This window comes from Dipteris shenzhenensis, chromosome 1, assembly GCF_047967505.1.
Source record: "Dipteris shenzhenensis isolate YYH24624 ecotype China chromosome 1, Dip_SZ_1.0, whole genome shotgun sequence".
In the NCBI taxonomy this organism is placed as follows: Eukaryota; Viridiplantae; Streptophyta; class Polypodiopsida; order Gleicheniales; family Dipteridaceae; genus Dipteris; species Dipteris shenzhenensis.
Window position 1 is genome coordinate 24,679,847 of NC_141596.1, and position 25,918 is coordinate 24,705,764.

Here is a 25,918-nt window from a genome sequence, read left to right on the forward strand (position 1 = left end):
TGCACAATTGATACATTTTGCAGAATGACTGGTCTTACTGTGTTAGACTTGCACATGTATCTCCAGGTCTCATGGATAAGGAATGAAGCAGACATGAATCAATTTGTCTGGGGGACACATAGGCCTTGGGTGCCTCGACCTTTAGTAAACATTCATGTGAGACAAGGAGATAAAGCTCGTGAGATGAAGGTTGTTGGTTTCAAAGACTACATGAAACTCGCTCAGCAATTACGCAATCAGTTTCCTCATGCACGGAATATATGGCTTTCCACAGAAATGCAGGTCTCCTTATTTTGTCTTTCCTCCTTCTTCAGATGTATATTTTGTCTTTCCTCCTCTTTCAATGGGTTGTGGAACAATTCTATTCCTTGTCTTGAAGAGAATTCAGTAAGCAGGTCATTAAGAAAGAGTAGATTGCATAGGTGTAGTTGCTGAAAGTTGCCACGTTAATAAATACGAGCATGTGTGGGTCCCAGTTTGTGGTGCGCTGGAGATTGCTTACATGTGACAGATCATATTTCCATTGTACACAGGAGATTTTACCCCAATGACAAAGTTAGTTTCTATTGTAAAATGGCTAATTCATGAACTTGTTGCATTCAGACGACCATGCTCAACTAATGATCAAATGAGGCTGGCTTAAACTACTGCAGAAGTTGAATATCCTGTATATTTCAATAAAGACGCTGCAGTTAAATTGCAACGCCTCTGCTGCTGATGCTGTAAACATACGGTAATGCAGTCCTCCCAGAGTGCTGCTGGAGTGGATGCTATGAGTGCACTGGGTGTTAAAGTTGGCCTGTATTAAAGACTTGCTAAGCAACCTACGTGCCTGATCCCCTACTATGCATTTAGTATGGACTGGTTGACTAGGCTCACCTAGTCTAAATGAATTGAAAAGGTCTGTCGAGTTCCCTAGAGCTCTTTTTGAGAATTCACCATGAGTAGAGTGCTCAAGTGTTGTGGAAGTGATGAAATGATCAACAAGACGACCAAATGTATGCTCGAACAAACCCAATATAAGCGGTAAGTTGGATGGCTGCATGAAAATGTCAGCTAGATTGGCACTCCTGGTGGTGTAATCTCCCTGAAACATCTTATTGTATGTCCCTTTTTACCTAGTTGGCCAGCTATGGTTTGCTAGTGGCGATTGGTGAAATGGGTAGGCAAACAAGGGATGATTAGAATAGGAACGTTAATGGATCGTACCAAGGCCAAACACTTCACTCCTTTGGAAACCTTCTTCTTACAGCTTGTGGAAGACCTTGAGAGGGCGCTTCCCTCTTGCTATCCACACCTCACAAAGAAGTAGACTATTAGTAATACCAAATGCTTAAGAAAACCCATTCAAGATGTAGGTTATAGCACCGGGCATGCTTCCTAACCACTTGTTTCAAGCTTTATGAAAAGAGCCTCTATCCTTTTGAGCTGACTCCCTAAGTAACTTTGGTGCATCGACATGTTGGGGTGATGACAAGCACATACAATCGATATTGGTATAGTCCCCAAGGTTTCAAGCTGCAATAAGTGATCCTCTTAGCACACTAATTGTGAAAATGGTAACATTTTATTATGCTATGCCTCCAATCAGCATATGTCTTGAAGTCAATGAAAGTGGTTCTGATACCAATTGGGAATTCAGAATGTGTGTTCAGCACTTGCGTAATTGTCTACCGCAAGGAGGCGTTCAACCCCTCTATCTGAGTGAGATGCGGGTATAGAGAGAGACTATATTGAGACAGATCGGACAGCAAGATGCCACAGTGCCATAGTAGACAGAGAGATTGGACACATTGAGATCTCACAGATTTCTACGCATTTGAGTCAGCCCCAGGACACGATGGACTAGAGGAGGAGGTAGCTGATATGAGGGCAGAGTGAATTAGCGGGAAGAGACAACGTGGAGCTGCGAAGCCAGAGACATAGAGACCACACATGATGCAGCGGGTGATCAGAGCACGCACAATAGAGGTCGAATCCATCTCAGCCTTACTCAACGGGGAGCCCCAGAGTCAAGGTCTCACTCTTAATATGGCTACCTGGATACGCAGATCACCCCTCCTCACCCACCCGCCCCCTTGCAGCGTTAGACAACACAATAGAGGGAGATGTACGATATCTTTGCATCCCACTGGAGAGCTACCATGGCACAGGATTAAATGACATTTGATCCGATCTCTTGGATTTCTGAGTTTTTTTGCATTCTTTTGTGTTTCGAGTAGTAGTTTTGAGTTTCCTAGTATAGCACTCAGCAAGGGCCTTAGCGAGCCCTTTGCCTCAGCCCATAGTGGCTTGTATGAGTTACTTCTCTTGATTGCACCTTTTCTCATAGGCCCATGAGGCCTCCCGAAGATGTATATACATCTTTGTGTGTGTGTGGTGGGGTAGACACAGGGCCCTCTCATCCCATTTGAGGCAACCTCATAGTATCATGGCTCTAGGCCACATCATGACGCTCTTGTGTCCATCATCTTGAGGTAAACAAAGTACGATATTGGTAGATCTTTGATATTTCACCACGATTTTTGATGGAACCCCAATTGAGCCCACGTTGAATTCAGTTCATATGCAGTGCCATTTGATGGTCAGTAACGAATTACAGACTTAAGGCCAAAGGACAAGCTGCAAATTGAATTGCATGGGAAAATTTGACACACAAAGAGCATTTCAGTGGCCAGTTATGTGATAAGAGAGGGAGGATCAAATCAGCTGAAGGACAATAGGTGGCCGATCCAGAGCCAGAGTCTTGGAAAGTTAAAGTTGCTACAGACTAGAACTACTGAAGAAACCCTATTTTTGTCAAAGGGTGACATAGGCTAAAATTAATGCAACATCATCTTGCAGAGCTGAGATGCCTGCACTCCTATCTTGGCTAGAAAAGCAGAGATGGGAGGATTTGGCAGAGATAGAGACCATTGGAAGGGCACATGTCTTGGAGAGGGAGTCGTGTTATTTCACACAATGAGATAACAAAAATATCCAACACCACTCTGATGCAGCTGTATCAGAACCGAGTGTGCAAACTAAAAGATAAATTCAAGACTATGTGCACACAATGAGACAAACAGAAACATGCAGCACCACCAGGGGAAACTGCCAAGACTCTTGCAATTACAGGTGAACATTTCAAGTAGACAGCAGCAGAACAATCTCATAAATTGAAGTCATATGACGCAGAAGACATGTATCTCATGATGCTACTAGGGCCTAGAAATAAGGGCTCGACCCTTGTAGGATTGTATTACTTGCTAGAGAAGAATTTGATACAAGGAAGCTGCAGTAGAAGTTAGGATATGATATTGAGTGGTCTCTAATAGCACGCTTTTATAGACTGGTGCTTGGGTGCTTCTGCTTTTTCCAAAAGCACTTTTCCCAAGTTTTATTATAAAGCTCTTTCCTAACTTGAGTTTTTTTGCTAAAGATGGGCTCCCAAAATTGGGCCTTCTCCATAAAAAACTAGGTGCCCAACTTTAATTGTTTTCCCCCTTAAAATAGGGATGAATCTACCACTCTCCAGCGCAATGCAAAGAAAAAAACTATTGGAGCAACAATAACCCATTAATTGTTAGCTAATGCATGTATACTTGTACTCTTGACTAATCCTAGGTCTCTATGTGCATCCCCACCAAGTGTCTCTTGTTGACCAAGGTTAACTCTCTTTGACCGTAGTTAAAATAAAATATTTCTCTTTATTTTCTTGGAATAAAATACAATTCCGTGATAGTGTACTCCACCTATGATGGCTATCTTCTTCTCCCTTGATCTTCCTCTACCTCCCCCTCTCCCTTCCCTCTTGTTCCCTACATCAAACAAGAGCACATTGAACATGTCAAACAACCGTTGTGGGACTTCTATGTAGTATGGCCAGGTGGTCACACTTGTAAGATCCATTATGATGGACATGTATCAAAACAAAGGTGCATATCAACAGATTTTGTGAAGACCATTTTTGAACAGTTGGTTGTCTTCTAGAGATGATATTGAAAACTCAAAGATAAGTATTTGTAGCTTTACAACATTATGAAGGGAATGAGGATTAGCGGACATATTTGTTAGTGGAGCAGCTTGGCCATCAGTGACTATTGGAGCCATGGACGGCCCAAGAACATCGGGTATGCCCCTTTTATTTCTTTCATCCATAGCATGACTACTGTGGTTATAAATGTAAACTCCGTTGCGAAGGTTGTCAATCCGCAGATAAGGCCCATAAGCTAGCTGCACTTTCAGTTGATCCACCGTCGGTTCCCAATTGTCTACACGTACCTAAGCCCCAATCGAGCCGGAGCTGACTGGCCCTAGTGAAGGTGGTATGAGTGCCCCACCACATGTCCATGGTTCTAGCATTGGTTGGAGATGTTATGTGGCACCCGTACCATCTTCGAAACTGCGAGCTCTAGCGACGGACTCCTCCTTAGTCAACGTCTCTGCTGTCTTGCTTGATTTGCTCATGGCACTTTGCCTCTTCGTCTTCCGAATCACTATCATGCGAATCGAAGGATCCGGATTCGTCATTGGATTTTGTTGGCTTTGAGTTTGACTTGCCCGAACGTTTCACTTTATGCACTAGTACTTGTTTGGCCCGAATCACCATTGCTCCAAGGTCAATTTCGCAATGGCTGTAGATGCCACATAACCTTTTAGATGTTGAGATAAACCATGAACAAAATATGAATTTAAAACCTTAGAATCTGGTTCATTGGCTACTGGTAGCCGCCACAAGAGATGCCGGGACTTGGTTGCATATTCGTCGCGATTGATAGGTCCTTTTGGTCCATCTAGCCTAACTTTTCCAGGACGTGGACGGCAGTCTTTTTCCCTGATATTGCACCAAGAAGGCGTCGCAGAGCATCATAGGTGTTGAAATGTTCATTGCCCAAACCACCACCACTTTTTGAAGTGTAGAAACGAGTGCCGGCTTCTGTATTGCAGCCATAGCATTGTTTGACCTGCCATGCATTCTCAAACAAAATAACACAACATTATCATCATCCCATAACTGCCTGGAAAACTTTGGGTACTTTATCGTCATGACTGTTTGCTGAGGCTACACGTGTGGGCAACGTAGCGATGGAATTGTATCGGTGAAGGATAAGGCTGTGATGGGACTGGGATTTTATAGACGCATGCGTAGAACGGAAACGATGTAAGAGGGTCGTCAGTGGAATGGTTTTGGGACGAAGTGTTGCTGCTTGTATCACCGCTCGATTGGAGTGCAAGGGCACGTTGCTCAACCCAATGGTTATAGTGCTCGTCACACGCAAACATCCATTCGAGTTCTGTTTGCTATCATGTGGTTGCGAAGGTGTCAACGGGGTTTTATGCCGCTAACAAGGTTGTGCTTTCGTCCGAACATCAAAATCGTTCGGGAAACAAGGGTCACATTGCAGGAAAGAAGATTGACACAGAATTTCATAGAAAAAGACAAGCGAATAGAATGCACAGTGAAATACTCAATATCTACACAAAAAAAGTCCTCTGATCACACACACTATTTCAGTTTCGAAATCAACAGAGACAATAGAATATTGTTTATGACTTGATGCGAGCGATGGACAATCGACTAATATAGTAGGTGATCGCTTGCAAAATAGGAATAGATAACCCTTATAATTGAGCATCAAGCTCCTTTAAAAGCTATCCTCTCACGCTCAGCCAATGGCCAACCTTTTGAATTAGGATGCCAGGCGTACAAGGATTAAAGCTAAAACACTTAATTACATTGTTGAAGATTACAAATGGTAATCCCTCTTAATGACCCGTGCAATTGGGTCCTTCAAAAATGCACTCTATTGCACTTTGAAATACCCGATGATCCGTCGGACGGTCAGCTGTGTACGTATCCGCCCAACAGCGACCCATTACTTGGGTATAGAACGTGACATTGGACACTCGTAGTCAGGGTGGTCTGTGCCATACTCGTGTAGCATCCTCTTTTATTGAAACAATGAGAGAGAGATCATTTATTGAAAGAGAGAGAGAGAGAGAGAAAGAGAGAGACTAGGATATCATGTTCAGTAGGATAGTGAATTTTTTGCGACAAAGGAAAATCTAGAAAAGGTATGGTAACAACAGTGAAGCAGAAGTAAGGGAATTGGCTCAATATCGAGCTAGATAGTTGAGAAGTGGCTTGGCAGTGATCCAATTGGCTGCAACGTGGCTTGGCAATGAGAAAGAAAGAAAGAAAGAAAGTTTATTAAAGTCTTCGGAAGACCGATGGGTCTATGAGACTGTGAAAATCCTGATACAACAAGCTGTGGTAGTGGAGCTACTAAAAGAGCGTCCATACCAATGCAAAATGCAAAAATGCAGAATGGCAGTACTAAGTCCTAAGTACAACATAGTCATGTCGATGGTCGACTATATATCAGTCTCAGCATCGTCATCAATATCCTCATCATCATCGGCAACAGCAAGATATCAAGATGGATGAGGCAGTGGAGGCATGAAGTCGGCAATAGAGTGTTGTCAGTCACTCAGAGGTGCGGTCCTGGCACGTCTCCTGGTCATAGCTCCGCGTCTGACCAGGGCTACTGTGACCCCCGTCGGTATCACAGGCTCCGGGTCACGGTCATGCCGAGGCCTCGTCTTGTGGAGGTCCACGTGATCAAGCTGAAAGAACTCCGTGATAGAGCCCTGAGAGGGATCAGTCAAGGAAGAAGTCTGCTCCTGTCTCCGTGCTCGAAGTATCCTCTCACGGTGTCTTAAGTGCCTCATGAATGAAACCTACCAAACACTGCTGGTCAGGGTAGGAGAGGAAACAGGCCAAAACCCCATAACTGTCTCTGAAGAGGCAGTGGAAACGCCCTCGGATCTCATAGTACATAGGACACCTGAAGATGAAATGCTCCTCTGTCTCAACTTCCTGCATGTCACATAGTATGCATATGCGCCTCTCCCTAGGTAGTCGCTCTGCTCTACCACTCTCGATGCGAAGTCTGTGTGAAGAGACCCGGAACTACCCACCACCCCAAGAGATATCCTCGGCGAGTGGGATAGGTGAATCTACGTGTATCCTGGTGGGTCAATGAAACCCTCCGCTGTCACATGTAAGAAGTGATCTCTGTAAAAGCTAAGCTTCACTGGGAGTTCACTCGGTCCCAACGAGGTCCGAAATATGTGTAGCTGTAATAGATCCTCACGGATAACCTGGTTGACCTTGTGTGATAAGAGGGGAGAAAATGGAGCATCCATGTTGTACTGGAAGGGAGGTAGTCTATCCATGTCGAGCCCCAATCGCTCAAACCATCTCTTTGTACGTGCATATCAGCACCTCCGGTCTCCTTCTGCTGCAAGGTTGTCAGAAATGATGCAGAAGATTGATGTTCGATTGCATTGTAAGCAAATCTATTGTCATTCCACTTCGAGCGAACGACGAGGAGATGTATTTCAGAAATGTATAAATAATAAATCAAAACGCAATTGAGCCAGAAGCATGCAACTGTGACAGGAAAAATCCAAACCCAAAGCTGCATTGCATGTACGACAAAAGTTCCAGCACCATTTGCAACTTCATTGGATCCCTTTTTTCGAAGGCACAAATGTTTATTTTTTGGGTCAAATTATGTTCCTACGCTTTAGGAAATAGTACTTCCGCGCTCTGGCCAGATGGCCCTCAAGCGTGTTGTAACCTAATGGACCTACTGTGTTGTGGCTCCTTATGTAGTACTGCTCTAAAGTTCGTGCTTTGTCTACAGTGTCTGTTGTTTCCAAAACTTTGATTTCGAAATTTTCTTCGAAGGGCTTGTAATGTTGCAAGTCCTCTTTCATTTTCGCCGGTGGTTTTTTATTGTGCTGTTTGATCCTCCGCGGTAGGTCCGTCGTGCTCCCTATGTACTTTCTGTTGTTGGGCTTGCACGTGATGCAGTAGACGACGAGGCTCGCGCGATTCCCTTGCGCGGGTGCTTCAGTGGAGGCTCCTCCTTCATCTCGAGGCTCGCGTCTTTCAATGTCGTACCTGCGTAAACATTGACAATTACGTTAGTCATCGAGGTTTTCGGTCTTTTTTTTTTCGTTTGACGTCCATAATAGAATGCATTTATTTACTTGCCCTGGTTTTTCTGTGTTGCCGTGAAAGGATCGTTTCCAATACCGAAGCGCTCCTCGTATAAGTCCCTGTCGAAAATATACGTAAGCTTCTCCATTGTCGTCACCGGGTGCGTCGCGTCGTGTGTCCCTCCAAATTGTTCCATGAATTGTTCGAGTATAGCCGTTGCTTGATTGCGCGTCGTGTCCCTCAGCAACTCCAAGGATACGTTGTACCCGTAATGCAGCAACTCGCACGCATACGCTGCGATCCCTTTCGTCTTCGTGTCTAGTAGCTTCTGCCCCTCCAAACTTTCCATCATCCTATCGGTCTCATCGAACTCAATGTCAAGCTCGACAAGGATCTCTTTGAAGAGTCCTGCAGGAGAAGTGCAATCCAGGATGAGTATGTTGTTCTTGCAACTCGTTAATTCTGTTTCTCAACTGTTGCGGTTTTTTTTAATTTTCGGAAGCATTACGCACCATTTGCGAATCTCAAGCCTCCCGGCTCTCTTTTAGCTGGCAAACGCCTATTGCAGTTGTCAATGAAGTCGCGTAGTTCCGCATACGTGTTGAAGCCGTTGATGTAAGCTCCCGGACGTTCTCCTGCATTGTTTGCTAGCCGGAATTGCTTTGTGGTTAGGAAGAACCTCCTCTTTGCTGGTGGAGGTTTTGTTGCCTTCGCGTTGCTTTTGTATAGCGCAAATAGCTGCTTGCAGGCACGACTTATTACACTGTCTTTTCAAATGAGCCGTCTTTTTAAATCTTCAAGAAAAAAAGATTCTTTCATGCTGGTGGAATTTACCTTGTCTGCGTCCATGTCTTATGCTGCAATGTCCCGAGCTTTATGATTCTCTGCACCTGTTCTCGACAACAGACAAGATATTAAAACCATTTTCCTTGCACGCATGTTTGACACAACATATTCATGACTTGCCTCTGCCTTTTTCAATCTCTGGTAGTGAATACCTTTATGCGCGTGGTTGTGTTGTCGGCTGTGAGAACTCTCGTGGAATTGGTCTGAATATGTCTGGATGTGGGTAATGTAGTATGCGCAGTCTCGTTCTCTCAGTCACTCTGGACAACATCACGTATGCCAGGCCAGGGGCAAACACTCCTCGGAATATGAGCAGCGCTTTGTTGGATATGGTTGCGCCTTGGGATTTGTGTCCCGTGATAGCGTATGCTAGGGTCAGTGGAAATGTGGACTTGTGGAACCATTTTTCATTTATTGCCTTTCGTTGATGCTTCGAGCGTCGTAATGTGAGCACGGCTGCTGTTGTGTCCACGACGACAGTGATACTGTTGATTTCCCCCCTGCTAGTTGCATTGATGCTCTTGATTTTGCACATTGCTCCATTTGCGGCACCTATTGCGAGGTCGATGTTTTCCGTTATCATTGCCTTCGCCCCCACGCAAATTTTTCCTATCTCGTTGAAGCTTTTGTCCTCCAACCATTCTTTGAGAGCTGGTTCGCTCGCGGCGTTACTGTGTATTTGAACATGCACAATCGTCTCGGGAGTGTTGAATTTCTCCACAAGCTCATCGTTGAAGGTAGCGACATCGACTCTGTGTGTGCAAATGATGGTTGTTTCGGCATCGATGAAGTGGCATGCACCTTCCTTGTCGACAATGCACTGCCCCAAACAGTCGGAAATCTCGTCAGTTGTGGGCGTCCTGAGTCTTATGGTATGCAAGAATGCGAGGAACGGCATGTCGCATGTCGCACCGAGAATTGCATGTGGTACATTTTCGCTGCAGGCCAGTGCGCGGAGGGCGTGATGTGGCACGGTTCGCAGAGATCCTCGCGGTGTTTGCAGACTGGCGGTAATTGTGCCAGGTCTCCAAAAATTATCAGCATTTTGTGTCTGAATGGCTCATGCAATGTGCCATTAGTGACATTGACGATTTGTCTTACCACGAGATCGAAAGTCATCCTTGTTAGCATGGACATCTCGTCAATGATGATCGCGTTGGCTTCCTTGATTGCGAGGTGTCGCTCATCCGTCTCATGGATGTTCAGTGGGTATTGACTGCTGCGCACAGGGATCTTGAATTGGTAGTGTACAGTGGTTGCAATCCCGCTCAGCCGCGTCGCAGCCGCCCCTGTTGATGCACAGAGTATTGCCGTTTTGTTTTGCGCTACCAGATGCGAAACATAGTATCGTATCAAGAAGCTTTTGCCGCTACCTAGTGTTCCACAGACAACGTGTAGCCCCGAGCTTGTTGAAGCCAGGCTTTCGAAGACTCTTTGTTGTTCTACTGTCAATGCGGCATTGGCGACGGTGCGAAACTCGGCCATTTTTTGCAACATCCTCGTGCGTGTTGGCCCTTCGACGGTTTGCTGGCCGATGTTAGGCGCTTCCATCGGGCAGTCTCGGATGATCGCAACCTTTTGCAATATCATATTGATCAACTAGTCCGTGTGGTCAGTCGCTAGCAAGTTCCTTTGCGTGTATTCGGTCACATACATCTCGAGGTCCTCGTTGCTCAATATGAGGCCGCGCATTTGGCATTCGACAAAGTAGGATCCAGCTGTGTTGGCAGGTGATATGAGCTCGGTTTCATTCCTGAAGCTGAGTTTTCGCAAGAGCACGTTGTAGAAGTACCCCTCTGGTTGATGTCCAGGGTGGTAGTCAGTGAATCTGACTACTCGCTCACATTTTGCGATCCTGTTGCCGAAGAGGTCAAGACCGACGGTTCCACGTTGCGTTTCCTTGGGCTTTCGTATCACATATTGCCTATGGTAATCGTAGAACGTGCTTTCCTCGATGACGCTCGGTCTCCCGTAGTATATGTCGACCGGGTGCAGGGTGACGTTGTTGTTTCGCGAGACGATGCGTTGTCTTAGAGATGGTGGCGAGGAGTCGACATAGTGAACGGTCTCGCTCCTTGTGATTGTTGGTATCTGCATGCAGTTTAGCGCGGCCTCTGTTGGAGAGGTTGGTTTTGATAGGAAGCTCGCGGCGATGAGTTTCAGCTTTACTTCGTCGAGATGTTGCAACCCCAAACGTGAGGCGTCTTCTGAACGGATGTTCAGTTTGCCCATTGGTTCAGATTTCATCGCGTACTTGAGGAGGTAGTGAGAGATTGAAGAGTTTGTCACCCGCTGTATGTTCATGTGCGCACCCCACAACAGTAACACGGAAGGGTGGTAGGGGACGACGTTTCGGTGCTCATGTCCCGGCCGGTAATAGAACCAACGTTGCGTCAGAGGGTCGAGGATGGGTTCATATTCTGGCTGTGTTGCGAAAGGGAAGCCGTGCTTGCAACTGTGGTGTGACGGTCCGACGTAGCACGCTTTCCTGCATACGTGCGATTGCTTCCTGAGAACTAGTTCTCGCAGCCTTGTGTTTCGAGGATCCAAGGCCTCGTCCCTGGGGACGTAAGCTGCAATCTCATTTGCAATTCGCTGACGGTCATCATGGTGGACCCACAATATGACATGGGCGTGTAGGGAGCCCCTGTTTTGTATCTCATAACGAACGACATGGTGTTGTATTCGGCCAAGCAGACCGTCGGATGAAAGCAAATGCTTGCGCATGAACATGTGGAAGCGTGCGTGGAAAAGTGCCACGCATTCAACAGGACAGTCCTTCCAAGTGAATTGCGCATTATAATGCGTTGCGATGCTCTCGATCACATTAATTTCTTGCCACCGTGTATCGGTGACCTCGTCTGCAGTGAATGTCAGAAAGAAATCTGGGAGGCCCCAAGCATCGACCATCGTTATGAGGTCCTTCAGTTGCCGTCGATGCCACGATGGGGACCCCGGCATTGTTGATGGCATGCTGTAGCGAAGCACGTGTCTCATTGCGTCTTCATCGGTCGTGGCAGGGTTGGCTTTTCTATATTGGTCGATGTCTCGTTGCAAGCATGTAGAGTTGCTTGAATTGGCAATCATCACTGCCTGTTTTAACTGGAACATGATCAACAGGTACGGCTTGTAGAGCGTGTAGATAGAGAATAAGGTGCATATTCTCATTTTCACATAGTTGCTGAACTGTATGCAGCCATCATAGTAGCCCCGTCCGAAAGGGAACAGGAATGGGAACACTGCTGACTCCATGGTTATGTCAATGCACGCACTGCCAGCTGCTGCTACTCCATCGACGTGGAATGAAGCGACCCTCTCTGAAAGCATTTCTGTACCCCGTAGCTGTATGGAGGCAAACTCATGCTTGTCCCTTGCATCAAAGGCGCGACGGTTCGCGGGGTCCACCATGTTTTGCAAAAGCAGGAGCTCAGGCTGAGATTCCGCTATTGACATTAACTCGAAGGGAGCTGTCTCATCGTGTAGTTCCAAGATACCTGCAATGGTTTGAGGACTCAAGATGCACATACCCATCTTGATGTCCGCACGCTCTGCTAAAGAATTGTACTTGCGCAATATTGGATTGTTCTCGATGTTGTATGCGAGCACACCTGACAGCTCGTTCGTCACGATTTCTTGAGCCGAGCTTAGTGGGACGTTTCGCCAAGATATCAGAGGATTGTCTAGAAGTGACCTTCGATCGAGTGTGCCACGAGCAATCGCATTTGCAGTCGTGGTAACTGAAATGGATACATCTATGATGCTTAGCAGTTGCGTGTGAAGGTGGTTTGTTTTAAGCAACTGCCGAGAGTACTGTGGCATCAACCGCACAATGTATCTGCTCCGCTGGGCATCTCGTGTGCAGCTTTGGCATTTCCAGTAAGTCACTTGCATGCCCATATTCTGGCAGGCATCCAAAAGTATCATGTTTCCGAGTGCGGCGCTGTGGCTTGAGATCCCTATGCCTTGCGAAGAAACGATCCTTTGGTTTGCAGACACTAGCGTGGTTATGCCACAGACACCGCAGATTTGAAGGCTAGAGAAAATAGCCGCGCAATTACTAACCCATTGCTTGTATCTATCTGCGATGGTCAACCACGATGACGTAGCTGGCCTCAAGGACATCTTTCTTGATGTTATATCAAGTTGAATAGCTCGATCTCTGGCTGCTCTGAGCGTTGACGAATGGTCATGTTCGAAGGAGTTTCCGGTGGTCATTTCTACATCGTGACATGAATCGATGTCTTATGTTCGGGTTTAAACACCTACAGGGATTAATAATAAAAACCATCCGAAACTTTGCTACAATTTCACTCTCGTGGTTTTGTCTAAACGCAACAGGAAAAACAAAATGGACTGAACCTCTATCTTTAGAAATTGAAAGAATTGATAAAATAACTTGAATCAAGCAAATACATTTTGTTGTGCGTACCTTTAGGAGAAGACACTCGTTTGGAGGCTGCAAACATCTCGAAAACAGAAGTGTTGCAGACATGATTAGTATGTTGGTCGAACCAAGCAAATGTAATGTTCCCTTGCGGAAACAGAATGTGCGAAGAAGTGTGCGTGCTCAAGATGAGGAGTTTAAAAAAAAAAAACCATACGTAATGTATGGTGGAGAGCCGGCACATGTCTCTCCAAAAATTATATATCATAGGGGAACGTGCCATCCCCCCGTTTCGAATAGTCACCTCCAGTGTTGGAGGTGTAGCGCATTAATGCGGACCAGAGCAACAGACGGTGGAGAAACATTTCAGAATTGAAATGACCGTACATTGTACTTACGTGGAGTATCCTTTCTGACGTCCACAACTCGACGACAAGTGGCCTATTTCTTTGCTGGAGTGTTGGAATCTGAAAAACAATCATGATTAGTCAATATGCATTCCTCGTGTTCAGCATGTTTGGATATGTTTGTTAGCATATGTGCAATTTCCTAAAGATGATAAATTCAAGCAGAAAAGCTATACACAATCCAACGTTAGACATCGTCCGTGTGCTGATATCTATCTCTCGGAGGCTTAGTTCCTTTAGTAATTATTTGTCAATGCTGCGAGCTTGTAGCGACCTAGAGAATGTCAAAATTTCTCATCAGCGTTTTGGTACTTTTGTCTATCGACCTATATGCACTATTGATTGGAAATTGTGAGTTGTAAAAGGGGGTTCACATCCCAACCTACAACGAAACAAGGTTGTGGCAAGCCAGCGCAACCTACAATGGAAACTACTGCTGTTTTACCCGTCTGTCTGTCTCGAGAAGCAAACAGTCCTATTTGGCCGCTATACATGGCCAACATCAAGAAATAGAATAGATGTGTATTCCGCACAATGAAATCCTCGTGGGATACATGCCACAAGAACTTCCAATATAACTACAGTGCAATGCTAAAGCAATACAAATATGATACTAAGCACTGTCTCAAACCTGGGCACTAGACAAGTAAGGTCAAGAATCCACGAAAAATAAAATCAGCGTTGGCGCTTGCTGATCCCATCGAAATAAGCCTTCTATTCTGTATATATAATAGACAACATGAACAGGAAGCCCAAAGCCAGACGCAAGTGACAAAAATATTCTGAAGAATATCTTAACGAACGCGTTTTAAAGACAATGTGATTTCATAATAGATTATGTCCTGCATGGCTTCCCCTGGCTAATACAGAGGAGAGAGAGCCAGGTCCTTCAATACCACAAAGCTAACGACATAGCACTACTTTGACTTACAGATAAGCTAATGACGTAGCACTGCTTTGACAATCTAGCTAAGGATCCCCGCAAGCAAAGGCGGACTAACGGTCTCCAGAAACATGTAACGATCAAAGGAAAACAGCCAGAAATGGAAAACAGGCAGTCAATTTGCAGAAACAGATGCACTTAACCAAATAGCGAATGCGTAGCAATAGAACAAGTGCGATCAAGAATTTGCAAGAGAAGAGCTCGCTCCTACATGACTTGAGAGATGATGAAAACTGCAAAAAAATGGCTCTCTGACCTTCCCGAACTCTCTGATGGGCGTCTCTCCGCGACCCCGCTCGGCCCTCCCCTCCCTTTCTCACTCTCTCAGTCGAGCGCGAGCCTTCTAAGCCTCTCCCTGCTCTTTCATCGCCACGAAAGGTCCTCACAGACCGGGAGTGAGGAGTCCGGGTCGACGAACGTTCATGGGCGGGAGCTCGAGACCCAGCTCCTCCTCGCCGATCAATGGAGCTGCAAGTTGCAGCTTGTCTGTGTGGGTGAGGGCTTGTTATAGTCTCCAAGCATCGAGGGATGCTGACGGTTGCACATGATAAAGTGGGTCCTTGAGCAAGGTCGAAGCCAACAGGATAAACGATAATGCCAACGCTTCGACGGAGTTCTAACTTCTGAAGGAGAGGGAGGATGAGATATGGAAGAGTCTGAGAGACTATCTTGAGATAGCAGCTGGTAAATCTATATCTTTTACGGGAGATAATCTATCAGAAATTTCTACAGCAAGATTCGCACCAATGGTGCGTTGAAGTCTGGCGCAATCACATTGCAAAGTTGCTAAGCTGCGGGAACAGGTTTCCATTTTTCTGATGAGAGCTAAGAATCCATTCTGCTGATATCCGAAGTCTTGCTTCAATTGGGCGAGGGGTTCCATCTCTCAATCTGGTCAAGAAATTGATCACTTGATCAGTAGTCGATCTGTTTGAATAACGGTTGGTCAATCCACAAAAGAAATACACTTACCAACCAATCCTGCTGACTAAGCGGAGGTATAAAGCAGCATGCAAAAACATGGGAACAACAGAACAATGGAAGTGAGGATATTAGGGAAGCTCCCGTTTGACACTCGCCAAAACTGCCCACGAAAGACACTCTCCATCATATCTAGACTGCGAGTATATCATGCTTTCTAAGAATTAAGATTGTTTTACAGTGCTACTGCGCATATAAGCTTCCAAAAGCTAACGGCAACAGATTCAGTGATAATTGAAGTACGCAAGCTTGCAAACACCAAGGCCAGCAATATAAGCTTCCAAAGGCTAACGGCAACAGATTCAGTGATAATTGAAGTACGCAAGCTTGCAAACACCAAGGCCAGCATTGTTGATGAGCTATGTGGTTGCCCGACTTCTGCATCTTAGGAGAAGAGTCTTGGGATGTATACGAATACAAGCTCCAAGCAGTAATGTTTTTAAAATACATGGATTGGCAAGTAAGGAAGTAGAAGCAAACCTGATGGTGATGATGAATGATGAACAAACAGCAACACACTTGAATTACACACTTGAAATTACAATGTTTTTTTATGTTTCGCCTATATTTAAAGGTTTTGCCATGGCTTTTTACGCAGCTTTTCAAAAGCTTTCAAAGCTTTTGGGCTTTCAGAATTTAAAAAAAAAGCTTTTGGGCTTTCAGAATTAAAAAAAAAGCTTTTGGGCTTTCAAAATTAGAAAAATCTAAGGGTGTATATTGTGCCATGTGGAAGCACAGGATTTCAGAATTTGAAAAAACGTCCTAGTGCTGGCCAAGTAAAGAGATGGTTGGCTTCAGTGCAGTCTATGATTTTGACATTGAGTACATGAAAGGGAAAGAAAATGTGGTTGTAGATGCCTTGTCCAGGATGTGGGCTTGCACATTGTTTGCTGTCTCTACCATTCATCAAGATTGGATCATGGCATTCAGGAAGAGTACATGCAGAATTCAAAGGCAACTGCCATTTTTTCAAAGTTGCAGGATCCCTCGTGCCAAAGTCTTCCTAACTTTAAATTGCATAGTGGTGGAAGGACAGAATTTACCTAGTGCAGACTCACAATATAGGCAGCTGGTCTTGCAAGAAATGCATTCCTCTCCAATGGTTGGACATACATGTGTCACCAAGACGTATGAGAGAGCCAGATAGAGCTTCTTCTTGGAAGGCATGTAGCAAGGTGTGGTCAAATATGTTGCGGAATGCTTGCCTTGCCAACAAAATAAAGTGGACAGCAAACTACCAGCTGGTCTATTGCAACCATTACTTATTCTAGAGGGCAAATGGACACATATAGCAATGGATTTCATCATAGGCTTGCCATCTATAGAGGGGATGGGACAACATTTATGTCATGGTGGATAGATTGACAAAACATGCCCATTTCATACCCACTAAGACCCGATATTCAGCATCACAGGTTGCTTGGCAGTTCATTGACCAGTGTTTAAGCACCATGGCTTGCCTGAGGAAATTGTCAGTGATTGCGATCCAAAATTTATGGGTCACTTTTGGCAAGAATAATTTACAGCAGTGTGCCTTTACTCTCACCTAGCATTGCACACCATCGTGAGTTTGACAGACAGGCAGAAAGGGTGAACAAATGGGTGGAGGAATACTTGAGCCATTTGGATGACTGGCTGGCACTTGCTGAATTTTGCTACAACAATACCAAGCATCTCTCTAATTGCATGAGCCCGTTTGAGGTAATGTATGGGTGTAAAGTGGGAATGCCTTCCTCAATTGCTGACATTGCTGTGAAAAATCAGCAAGCACGAGATGACTTGGAAAGGATGGAGGCCCTTGTGCAATTGGCTAAAAAGCATATGCAGGATGCCCAAGCCAAGCAGAAGAAATATGCAGATGAACACATGAATATTTGGTCTTCAAAGAAGGAGATCATAGTTGCAATGAAACACGTTTTTTTTTTTTGGGAAATGTTTTCAAACGTTGCCAAACGTTTGGAAATAAAAACACGTTCTTTTGGTAGTGGTTTTTGGGGCAAAAGGCCCTAAGGTCAAATTTTTGCCCTTTTTTTAATCAAACAGTCCAAGGAGCTGTCGCCATCACGCTTTGTTGGAAAATGCCTTCTTGGGCTCACTTCTGAGTGTATGAACATATTAGATTGCTGAAATGTTTTTCTCTATGTTCCTCAACGTCTGGGTGCCATTAGTGCATGAAATAATGCATTTTAGGTCCCAAGAATGTGTACTTATATAGTAGACGTATAATTTTTGGTAAAACAGGCACTTGGGGAAAATTTTGAATCGAAACACGTTTGGAAAATTTTCCAAACGTTTGGGAACGCGTTTTTAAACGTGGGTTTCCAAATGTTTGGCAGCTATGAAGGAGATTATGTGCATTTACATCTCCACAAAAGTCGTTATGCTTCATTGAGGAATAATACCAACACAATGTTTGCTCATCGGTATTATGGCCCTCACAGGATCATCTGGGGAGGTAGCATATCAATTGGAGCTACCAAGCACCTCCAAGATTCACAATGTGTTTCATGTGTCTTTGCTGAAACCACATGTAGGTCAGCATGTGAACATACTTCTAGAGCTGCCATCTAGGGATGAGGAGGGTCATATGTTCCCAAGCGCATTGTGGATTTTAGAGATCGAGTACTCTGCAACAAGGTATATATTGAGTACCTCATAAGATGGAAAGTGCTTCCAAAGGATGAAAAGTCATGGCAACCATAGAGTATTGTCTAGGAGCACCCCTATCTTTTACCAGGCTGATCAGCATCACTAGAAGCTGCAGCACCCTTGTGTAGCAGCTGGTACATGTAATTTTGAGGGCAAAATTCTAGGGGAAAGGATGGCTGTAATGAAGGGGGGAAATTGGCTATGATAGTGGCCCTTCAGATGGGAATTGTGGAGAAACTATGTAAGTCTCCATCCACCATTCATTGTGCACTTTTGATGTGACATCTAATCTATCTACTCCCCCTCCACCTTCCTCCTACCTGCAGCCTACTCTCTCTCTCTCTCTCTCTCTCTCTCTCTCTCTCTCTTTGTCTCTCTCTCTCCTACCCCTTCTCCTTCTCTTACTCCTCTCTCTCCCTTCCTCTCACCCCTTTCTCTAATCTGTCCCCTAGCCCCTTTTCTACACAGAGGCACTATTTTGATGAAGCTACGAGCTCACCAACATTATTGGTTGTTGCATGTGTGCAGAGCTTTTGGAATTTCTATCTTCCACCACATTTCTTGACCATTTCTATGTTTGGTTTAGGCAGCATCTCCTGTGTTTCTGCTTTCAGTTGTCCATGAAGGTGAACTTTTTGTGCACTATCGTTAGTGTTGTCTACTCTCCTTTTTGCTTTCGCTTAGATCATCTAGGCACATAAGCCTGGGTGAAGCATCTCATGGTATGTGGTTGCTCTGCTTATGTGCATGTGCCTCGTGTCAAGAAGAAATTAGTTGCAGAGTCCGTTAAATGCTTCCTTATGATTTTGCGGAGGATAATGAGGGAACCGAGCAGCCAAAGGAGACAGGTAATTGTGTATTTGTGGTGAAGCTTAACACAATCAGCATTGTGTTTTCCATAGCTGCACATAAGCACTGTTCCATCTTCTAGATGAAAGCCAAACCAGTATTGTCCAATGGGTATAAGGAAGAGGAACTATGTGGAACAGTTAGAGGCATTTGTCTAGAAAGGGACAGGAACATGCTGGGTTCAGACTAAAAAAAGCATCTTGTAACCTCAATAGGCATTAAGGGCTTGATATGCTAGAATAAATCAGCACTGTTTTTGATGCATAAAAGGGAACAATGCATTTGGGTATAGTATCCGAAGCAGCACTATCACTCATTGGTTTGCACTTGGGACCAAACATAATTCATCATATTGACTCCAAGGATCATGCCAAAGATGCATGGGATGAGTTGAACACAGTGTCTGGTGCAAAAGCCAAAAACCATGAAATTCATCTGAAGATTGAATTCTATGGACCACTGGCGAGGATGAATGCCCAGATTTACCAGGTAAGAATTTGATGAAGGAACAACATGTAAAAGAAAATAAAGCATGGGTTGAAAATTCCTGAAAGGTATTGCATTGGATTTCCATTAGGAACACTATAGGATGAATGCCCAGATTTACCAGGTAAGAATTTGATGAAGGAACATGTAAAAGAAAATAAAGCATGGGTTGAAAAATCCTGAAAGGTATTGCATTGGATTTCAATTAGTGTCTCAAAAACTTTGATCCCCCACATCAAGAAAGCTACAAATCCAAAATAAGCCTAGGACATTATTGTTGAAATGTATGGCACAAGTGCAGATTTATGGGAGGTGGTCAACGTCTAGGACCTAGGTGCATGTTTTCTTATGGTTTGGGAGCAGTAACCTAGTGCAGTAACAGGCATCGTAAAGTGGATTTGACAGCAATGGTAGCATAGCTGTGTTTTGTGACAACAGAAGCTATATATGCCCTCCCAAAAATCTCTTTTCCATGCTACCGATAGCCATGTGCAGGTGGAGTTTGCTAATCATCATGTGGCAGCCCAGAATATGGATCTGATCTTTTGCACCACAAATCAAGGAATATTTTCAGTATTAGAAGTTTATAGTTAGTTTTCAATGCTTTTGATGCACTGAATCATAGTTGTTTTTGGAATCTGACATCATTTGTGCAACCAGGGCAGCTTATGAATGTAAGGGGCAAATAAAATTTTTGGCCTTCCATGTGGACTGCCACATCATCTAGGGTTTCCAAAACTCTAATGTGAGTCTACATAGGTCTGTGTACACATACTTGTGCATGTTGTTCCTTTCCAATTCTGAGAGTTCAATCAATGCAAGCTGGCTGTTTTCTCCCTCTTTATGCGTTTATTTACTCACAATTCAATTCAACATTTTTCAACTTATCGATTGATCATTGGAAATTCTAGTTGCTACTTACAGGTGTTGAACTTCAAGAATAGCTTGACTTAAACAAGTGCATGCCCATGCCCTTTTGTTGCAGTTGCAATGTTTTAATCAGCACACACATCACTGGGAGATCCGGTAGGATGTTTTTGAAGTTTCACAGCTCAGCTTAGTTTTGCAAGAGACTATCTTGTGGATTAATGTGCACATTGTCACGATGCATTGCTGTTGAGGCCTCTATAATAGCTGGATGCAAGATTATAGCTTCACAAACTGATTTTTCACTGTCTGAAATACAATCTTAACGCTTGTAAGTACAGCAATTCAATGACCTACATAGACCTATGCACACAGATTGATGGTGTCTCAAAGAGATGTCGAAGCAATACAGTAAGAAACTGTCATGTTAGACTTTTTCTGAACTTCTTAATTCTAAGGGGACAGGACCTTTCTGTTTGTTTGGATAGTACACTGGAATATTAGCATCAAGGTCGTTTTTGAGATTTTGGCTTTCCTTTTGCTCTCTCTTTGGCACTGAGATGTTATGTGTAAGAACCACTACGTCACATTGCTTTTTTGCAGGATGTGATCGAGGAATCTCAGTTGTACTCAAGCTGGTGGGACTTCTATTTTACCAATGTTACTCGTCAAATTGGGAATATGAGCATGCCAGAATATGAAGCCAGCCTTGGCAGAGAGCTTAGTACCAACTATCCATTGGTGAATTTTTTGATAGCTGCTGATGCAGATTTTTTTATTGGTGCTCTTGGATCCACATGGTGCTACTTGATAGATGGTATGCGGTCTACAAGTGGAAGAGTAATGTCAGGCTATTTGAGTGTAAACAAATACAGATTCTGGTAGCTCATATAAGGCTAAGATTCATGAAAATTTCGATTCCCACTATTTTTGCCTATTTTGTGTCAGACTATTGCTTTTCCAAATCTTAAATTTGTGATGGAAGGTCAGGTTCTGAATCATTCGCTGCCACAACGCAAACCACAAGTCGCAGCTTTAATCTACTGATCACGCATGCAAATAGACATTACATGTAAGCGTGTATATGAACTATTATGTGGAAAGTGCGATACTAATTCTTTGGAAAAAAAAAAGTGTGATACTAATGTGGGAGTTACAGCACCTCGTATGGGGGCGCTATTGGCACTTTCAATTTCAATACAATGCCAAAAAAAGAAAACTAGATTTGCGGTAGGCAACCTTTTCATCATGGAGACGTAACTACTAACTCAAAATTGAAGCTGAATCCTACTATTTTATCAAATTTTTAAGGAAAAATGCGAATGAGTAAAATAGTGGATATGAGACGCGACACAAGGTCCGTTAAGACTCGATCCTTCTTGCAAATGTCAGGGGTGGTGATTTATTATTGATTTTATGATGTCCATATTTTGAAAGTTGAAGTCTAACAAATACATGAATAAGGCAATACAATAACTAATCCTCGTTGCAGTTTATACAATATTGTCACATGGACCACAACCATATGAATAAAGGTGTAGCCATCCTTCAATCTTGCATCCATCTTGGATTTTCTTGCTTCCTCGCATCAATGGCATGCATTAAATGAGAGGATTGTTGTAAGAATTCAGATTGAAAACAAGAAATTTAGAATGGTCGAGTAATTTAAAATATTTATATTATAATATACAATATATAATTATTTTAACCACACATAGTAGGAGTGGGAAGGCGGCGCACTTCTTTCCCAAAGAGTGATAATTCGAGGAGACGGGTCCTTTCTTAGGTGGTGAGATAACGTCAAAAATATTAGTGTTAAGATAACGTTGAGAATATTAGTACAAATGGATAAGAAACTAGCATATTACCTGAATGTCAATGGTCGTAAGTATAGTCGAATATCGAGAGAATATCTCTCGAAAACTTGTCAATATGAGCTTGAGAGAATCTACGTGTGTCCTTGAGCGGGATGATTTCAACATTCTCAAATTGTTTAGTATACTCTAGACGGCACAAACAAATAAGTATCATTAGAGGAAGTTCAAAGTAGAGCACGTAACATTCTCACTCTCCACTTAGCCAACATTACGTGCCTCTACAACCTCAAAAAAATGGGAGTTTGAACATTGTAGTAAGTTGAGCTTTTAGGCTTGTGAGAGTAGGTCATTGCGAGGCTCTTCAAAGGTTTCCATGCCAAGGTTATGCCACGTTGGTCTTCATCTCTTCAAGACCCTTGCTACGCTTATGTGCTAGCACGTGCTCAAACACAAAGCCATCTTGGTGACTTGCAGATGCTTAATCCCAAATCCATCTTGGTTGCTTGCAGTTGCTTAACCCCAAATCCTGGAGGTTGGTCGGCTTTCAACAACCTCACTGCAATGTCTCCACTATAGGTAATGTGATGCGAGGAGTGATAGACAGACAGATAGATCGATCAGCATCATTTCCATAGAGCTCTAATCATTCAATTGTCTTGCAACCTCAAATCTATAAACAAAAAATATTGAACGTACATTGATTGGGAAAGAATCTTACCTCGAAATCTTGGTTGAAGACACTGCAAGCAACCAGGCCTCTCCACTGTTGCTTGAAGATACAAACAATGCTGATAATCATGTGCTTGTAACACATTATATAGATTTATGATAAATGCACTTCTATGCTTTTTTCCCATCATTTTGATATGCTTTTGTATCTTGCTTTTCAACCCGTTAGATTTGCTTGAAATTAATGCTCAAGATTATGACAAGTGGTTTAAGGAGAGCTCAAGAAACCCAAACTTCCCCTTGGGCTACCTGCAGTAAAAAAAATATGGGAGTTAGAGAGAGTTCACACACATACGCCCATGTCCAGCTCCCTGTTTGCACTACCAGTAACGAGTTGGTAGCTTCAAATGGGTTCTTGCTGTGCTTTTCACAAACTCGTGGACGAGGCGCTTCCGTGGCAGTGAGTTCGGGTCGCCTATGTTCTTGTCCACCTAATTCCTACCAATGGGAATGCAGAGAATAATGGCAGGAAGAAGAGCAAATAACCTCTTCTCCCGCTTGTGTGTGAATTGCTCATGCTCAAAAGCCATAGAAAGTGCTGCCCAAGCACTTTTGGAAGCAAAATGTTCGGAGGACGTTTGTGAACTCACCCTGAGAAATGCCCATTAGGAGGGCTTCTCTCCACAATCATTGCGTGATTAAATTGATGGTAAGACAACCTTAAAAACACGTGGCTTAGCCACAGTGATTCGAAGGAGTCAAGGTTGTCATGTTGTGCCAAGATAGGTCCAACCCTTTTCGTAGTGGTGGACTTCGTGGCAAGATGGGATGGTTTCAAATGTTCCTATCAAGTGGCTGAGGGTTGGATCACTCTCATGCCTTGAATATTAGATGTTGTTAAAGAAGTCGCATGACAAGCTTCAAGAAATGTATATGAAGCACAATTACTTGCCTGCAAAAATTTGGAATGCATGTGAGAATAGAATGCAAGCAAGTAGGGACAATGGGATGAGTCACTAGGAAGACACATTATGGTTTGATGTTAGGAGCACTGCACTATCCTTGTGTAATTGCAATTGGACAAACCCTCTAGAGATGGAAATTTTTAATAGTATGATGACAATGCTATGTTCATGTAGAGAAAATCATGCATGATAGGGGAATTGTTCCCAAATTGGTCAAAGCACTTCAAGAAATATTACCCCAATTCAATCTCGTTGATGGATGAACACTTGCACATTCTCGATCGTCATAGCTCTCATGTGTAGGTGGAGCTTGTGTTTTAAGGCAATGGATATTGACATTGACACCGACATCAACATCGACATCATTACCTTGCTTGTCCATACATCTCATAAGTTGTAGCCCTTCGATGCTTGCATATTTCCTTCCTTGAAGAAGACATTCTAGGTTGAGAGAGCAATATGGCAAACCACTCATCTATAAGGGACTATGGAAAAGGAAGGTCTAATGTAGGATGGCATGTAAGGTTGCCACATTGGGTAGCATGTAAGGCTACTATGGTAGGCAATATAGACAACAAAAGTTCTCATAAGATTGTTACAGAGGAAGCCGCAGTGTGGAGCAAGAACATATTACATGGACAACCAAACTAGGCTATCGAGACCAAGTCAGAGAGCTATAGATAGACCCATAAACTTGCGTAGGTTCCAAGAGTAGGTTGGACCAAAAGATTGGTCAAGGCAGAGGCAAGAATCCTGCAGACAACAGGAAACATGCGTATGATGTACGGCTATCATGTGGGAGCAGGTCACAAATTTTGAGCAAACTTATGTTTGTAGGACTTGCCGTTGGTCAGGTAGTTTTTAGGGGCCTCTAGCCTCTATATAAAGGTCCCCAAGGGGGCATCCCCCCTTATTCACTGCTCGAGGTCTTCGGTGCCTTAGTTTGGGTTGCCTAATGTGGTAGTAAGGAGGTCCATAACACCTACATAGGGTCTTGCTGCCTACATAGTAGCAAGGAGGTTAGGAATAAAGGGAGATCTATGCCTCATTATTGGCTACGGATGAAAGCATTAAGGAGGTCAAGGATCATGAAGCAAACAATGCCTCACCATTGGTTGTCCATCAAAGCAGTAGCAAAGCATGTTTATAGAGCATCACTACACAACCCACTATGCTCTAGGGGAGTAGGCATGGTGATAGTGTTTTGAAGGTGCCACAAGGAGGTAGAAGAGCAGTTTGGAAGTGGCATGGGTCCAAATTTGGGTAGCACCTTGTTGCTAGATGGTGGCACACTATGCATATCTTTTGTATGAGGTTTTGGTCCATAATATATATTTATTATTTCTACTCTCTTGAGCATAGCTCAATAACTCTCTCTCTCTCTCTCTCTCTCTCTCTCTCTCTCTCTCTCTCTCTTTCATTTTAGCTCTCAGCTTCCCGTCTAGATTTGTTCTCCCAACTCTCTCAACTTTTGTCTAGCTCTATTCTCCCGATTGCCTGTCATCTATTCGTCCGTCGCCTGGAGTTCAATTCGTCACAGTTGTTCGTTATCGTCGTCGCAGCTCAGTTTGTTGCCACAGTTCTTTGTAGGTCTCCACCTGCAAGCCTCCAAAGTCCTTCCAAAGTTCGCTTTCACCAAGTCTACATGTCACCGCCTTTCTCCATCTAAGCTTAGTTTAGTTCACAGCCACCTTTCTCAGTTCAATTTACAAATAGCTAGTTTACGTCACCCAGGTTGGGGCTGGACCCCTAGCCCAAACCTGGAGGTTAGGTTCAGCATAGGGGCACTCAAATCTATGCAGGATACTATGGAGCTCCCCAAGTCTAAGTCACTTGTTTTCTTGACATTAGTACACAAGCCCTTGTAATCAACCATTGCAGGCCTTTCAACACCCACCCCCTATGCCAAGACATACAGACAATGGATCTTTTCAGAACCACAAGAGCAAATCTATTATTTGCAATAAGAAATTAGAGGCTCAAATTTCAAGCTGTAGCCCTCGTGAGGAAAGTATAGGACTCGAAGAGTAACGAAAGTGCCGAACATTGAAGAATACCCAAC

General features: G+C 43.8%; 1 protein-coding gene across 2 annotated transcripts in view; it reads left to right on the plus strand.

Annotated features, from left to right (window-relative positions):
• Positions 1 to 21,368, plus strand: part of LOC147905582 (uncharacterized) — a 165,538-nt gene extending 144,170 nt beyond the window's left edge. Inside the window, exons 7-8 of one of the 2 annotated variants that reach the window (XM_087373481.1) lie at positions 67 to 282; positions 20,199 to 20,217. In XM_087373481.1, coding sequence (XP_087229607.1) covers positions 67 to 282; positions 20,199 to 20,210 — 228 coding nt within the window. In that variant the 3' untranslated portion in view covers positions 20,211 to 20,217. Of the gene's footprint in view, positions 1 to 66; positions 283 to 20,198; positions 20,218 to 21,008 lie in introns of those variants that run through there. The other variant, XM_087373492.1, reaches the window with a different exon arrangement.
• Positions 21,369 to 25,918: the final 4,550 nt, after the last annotated feature.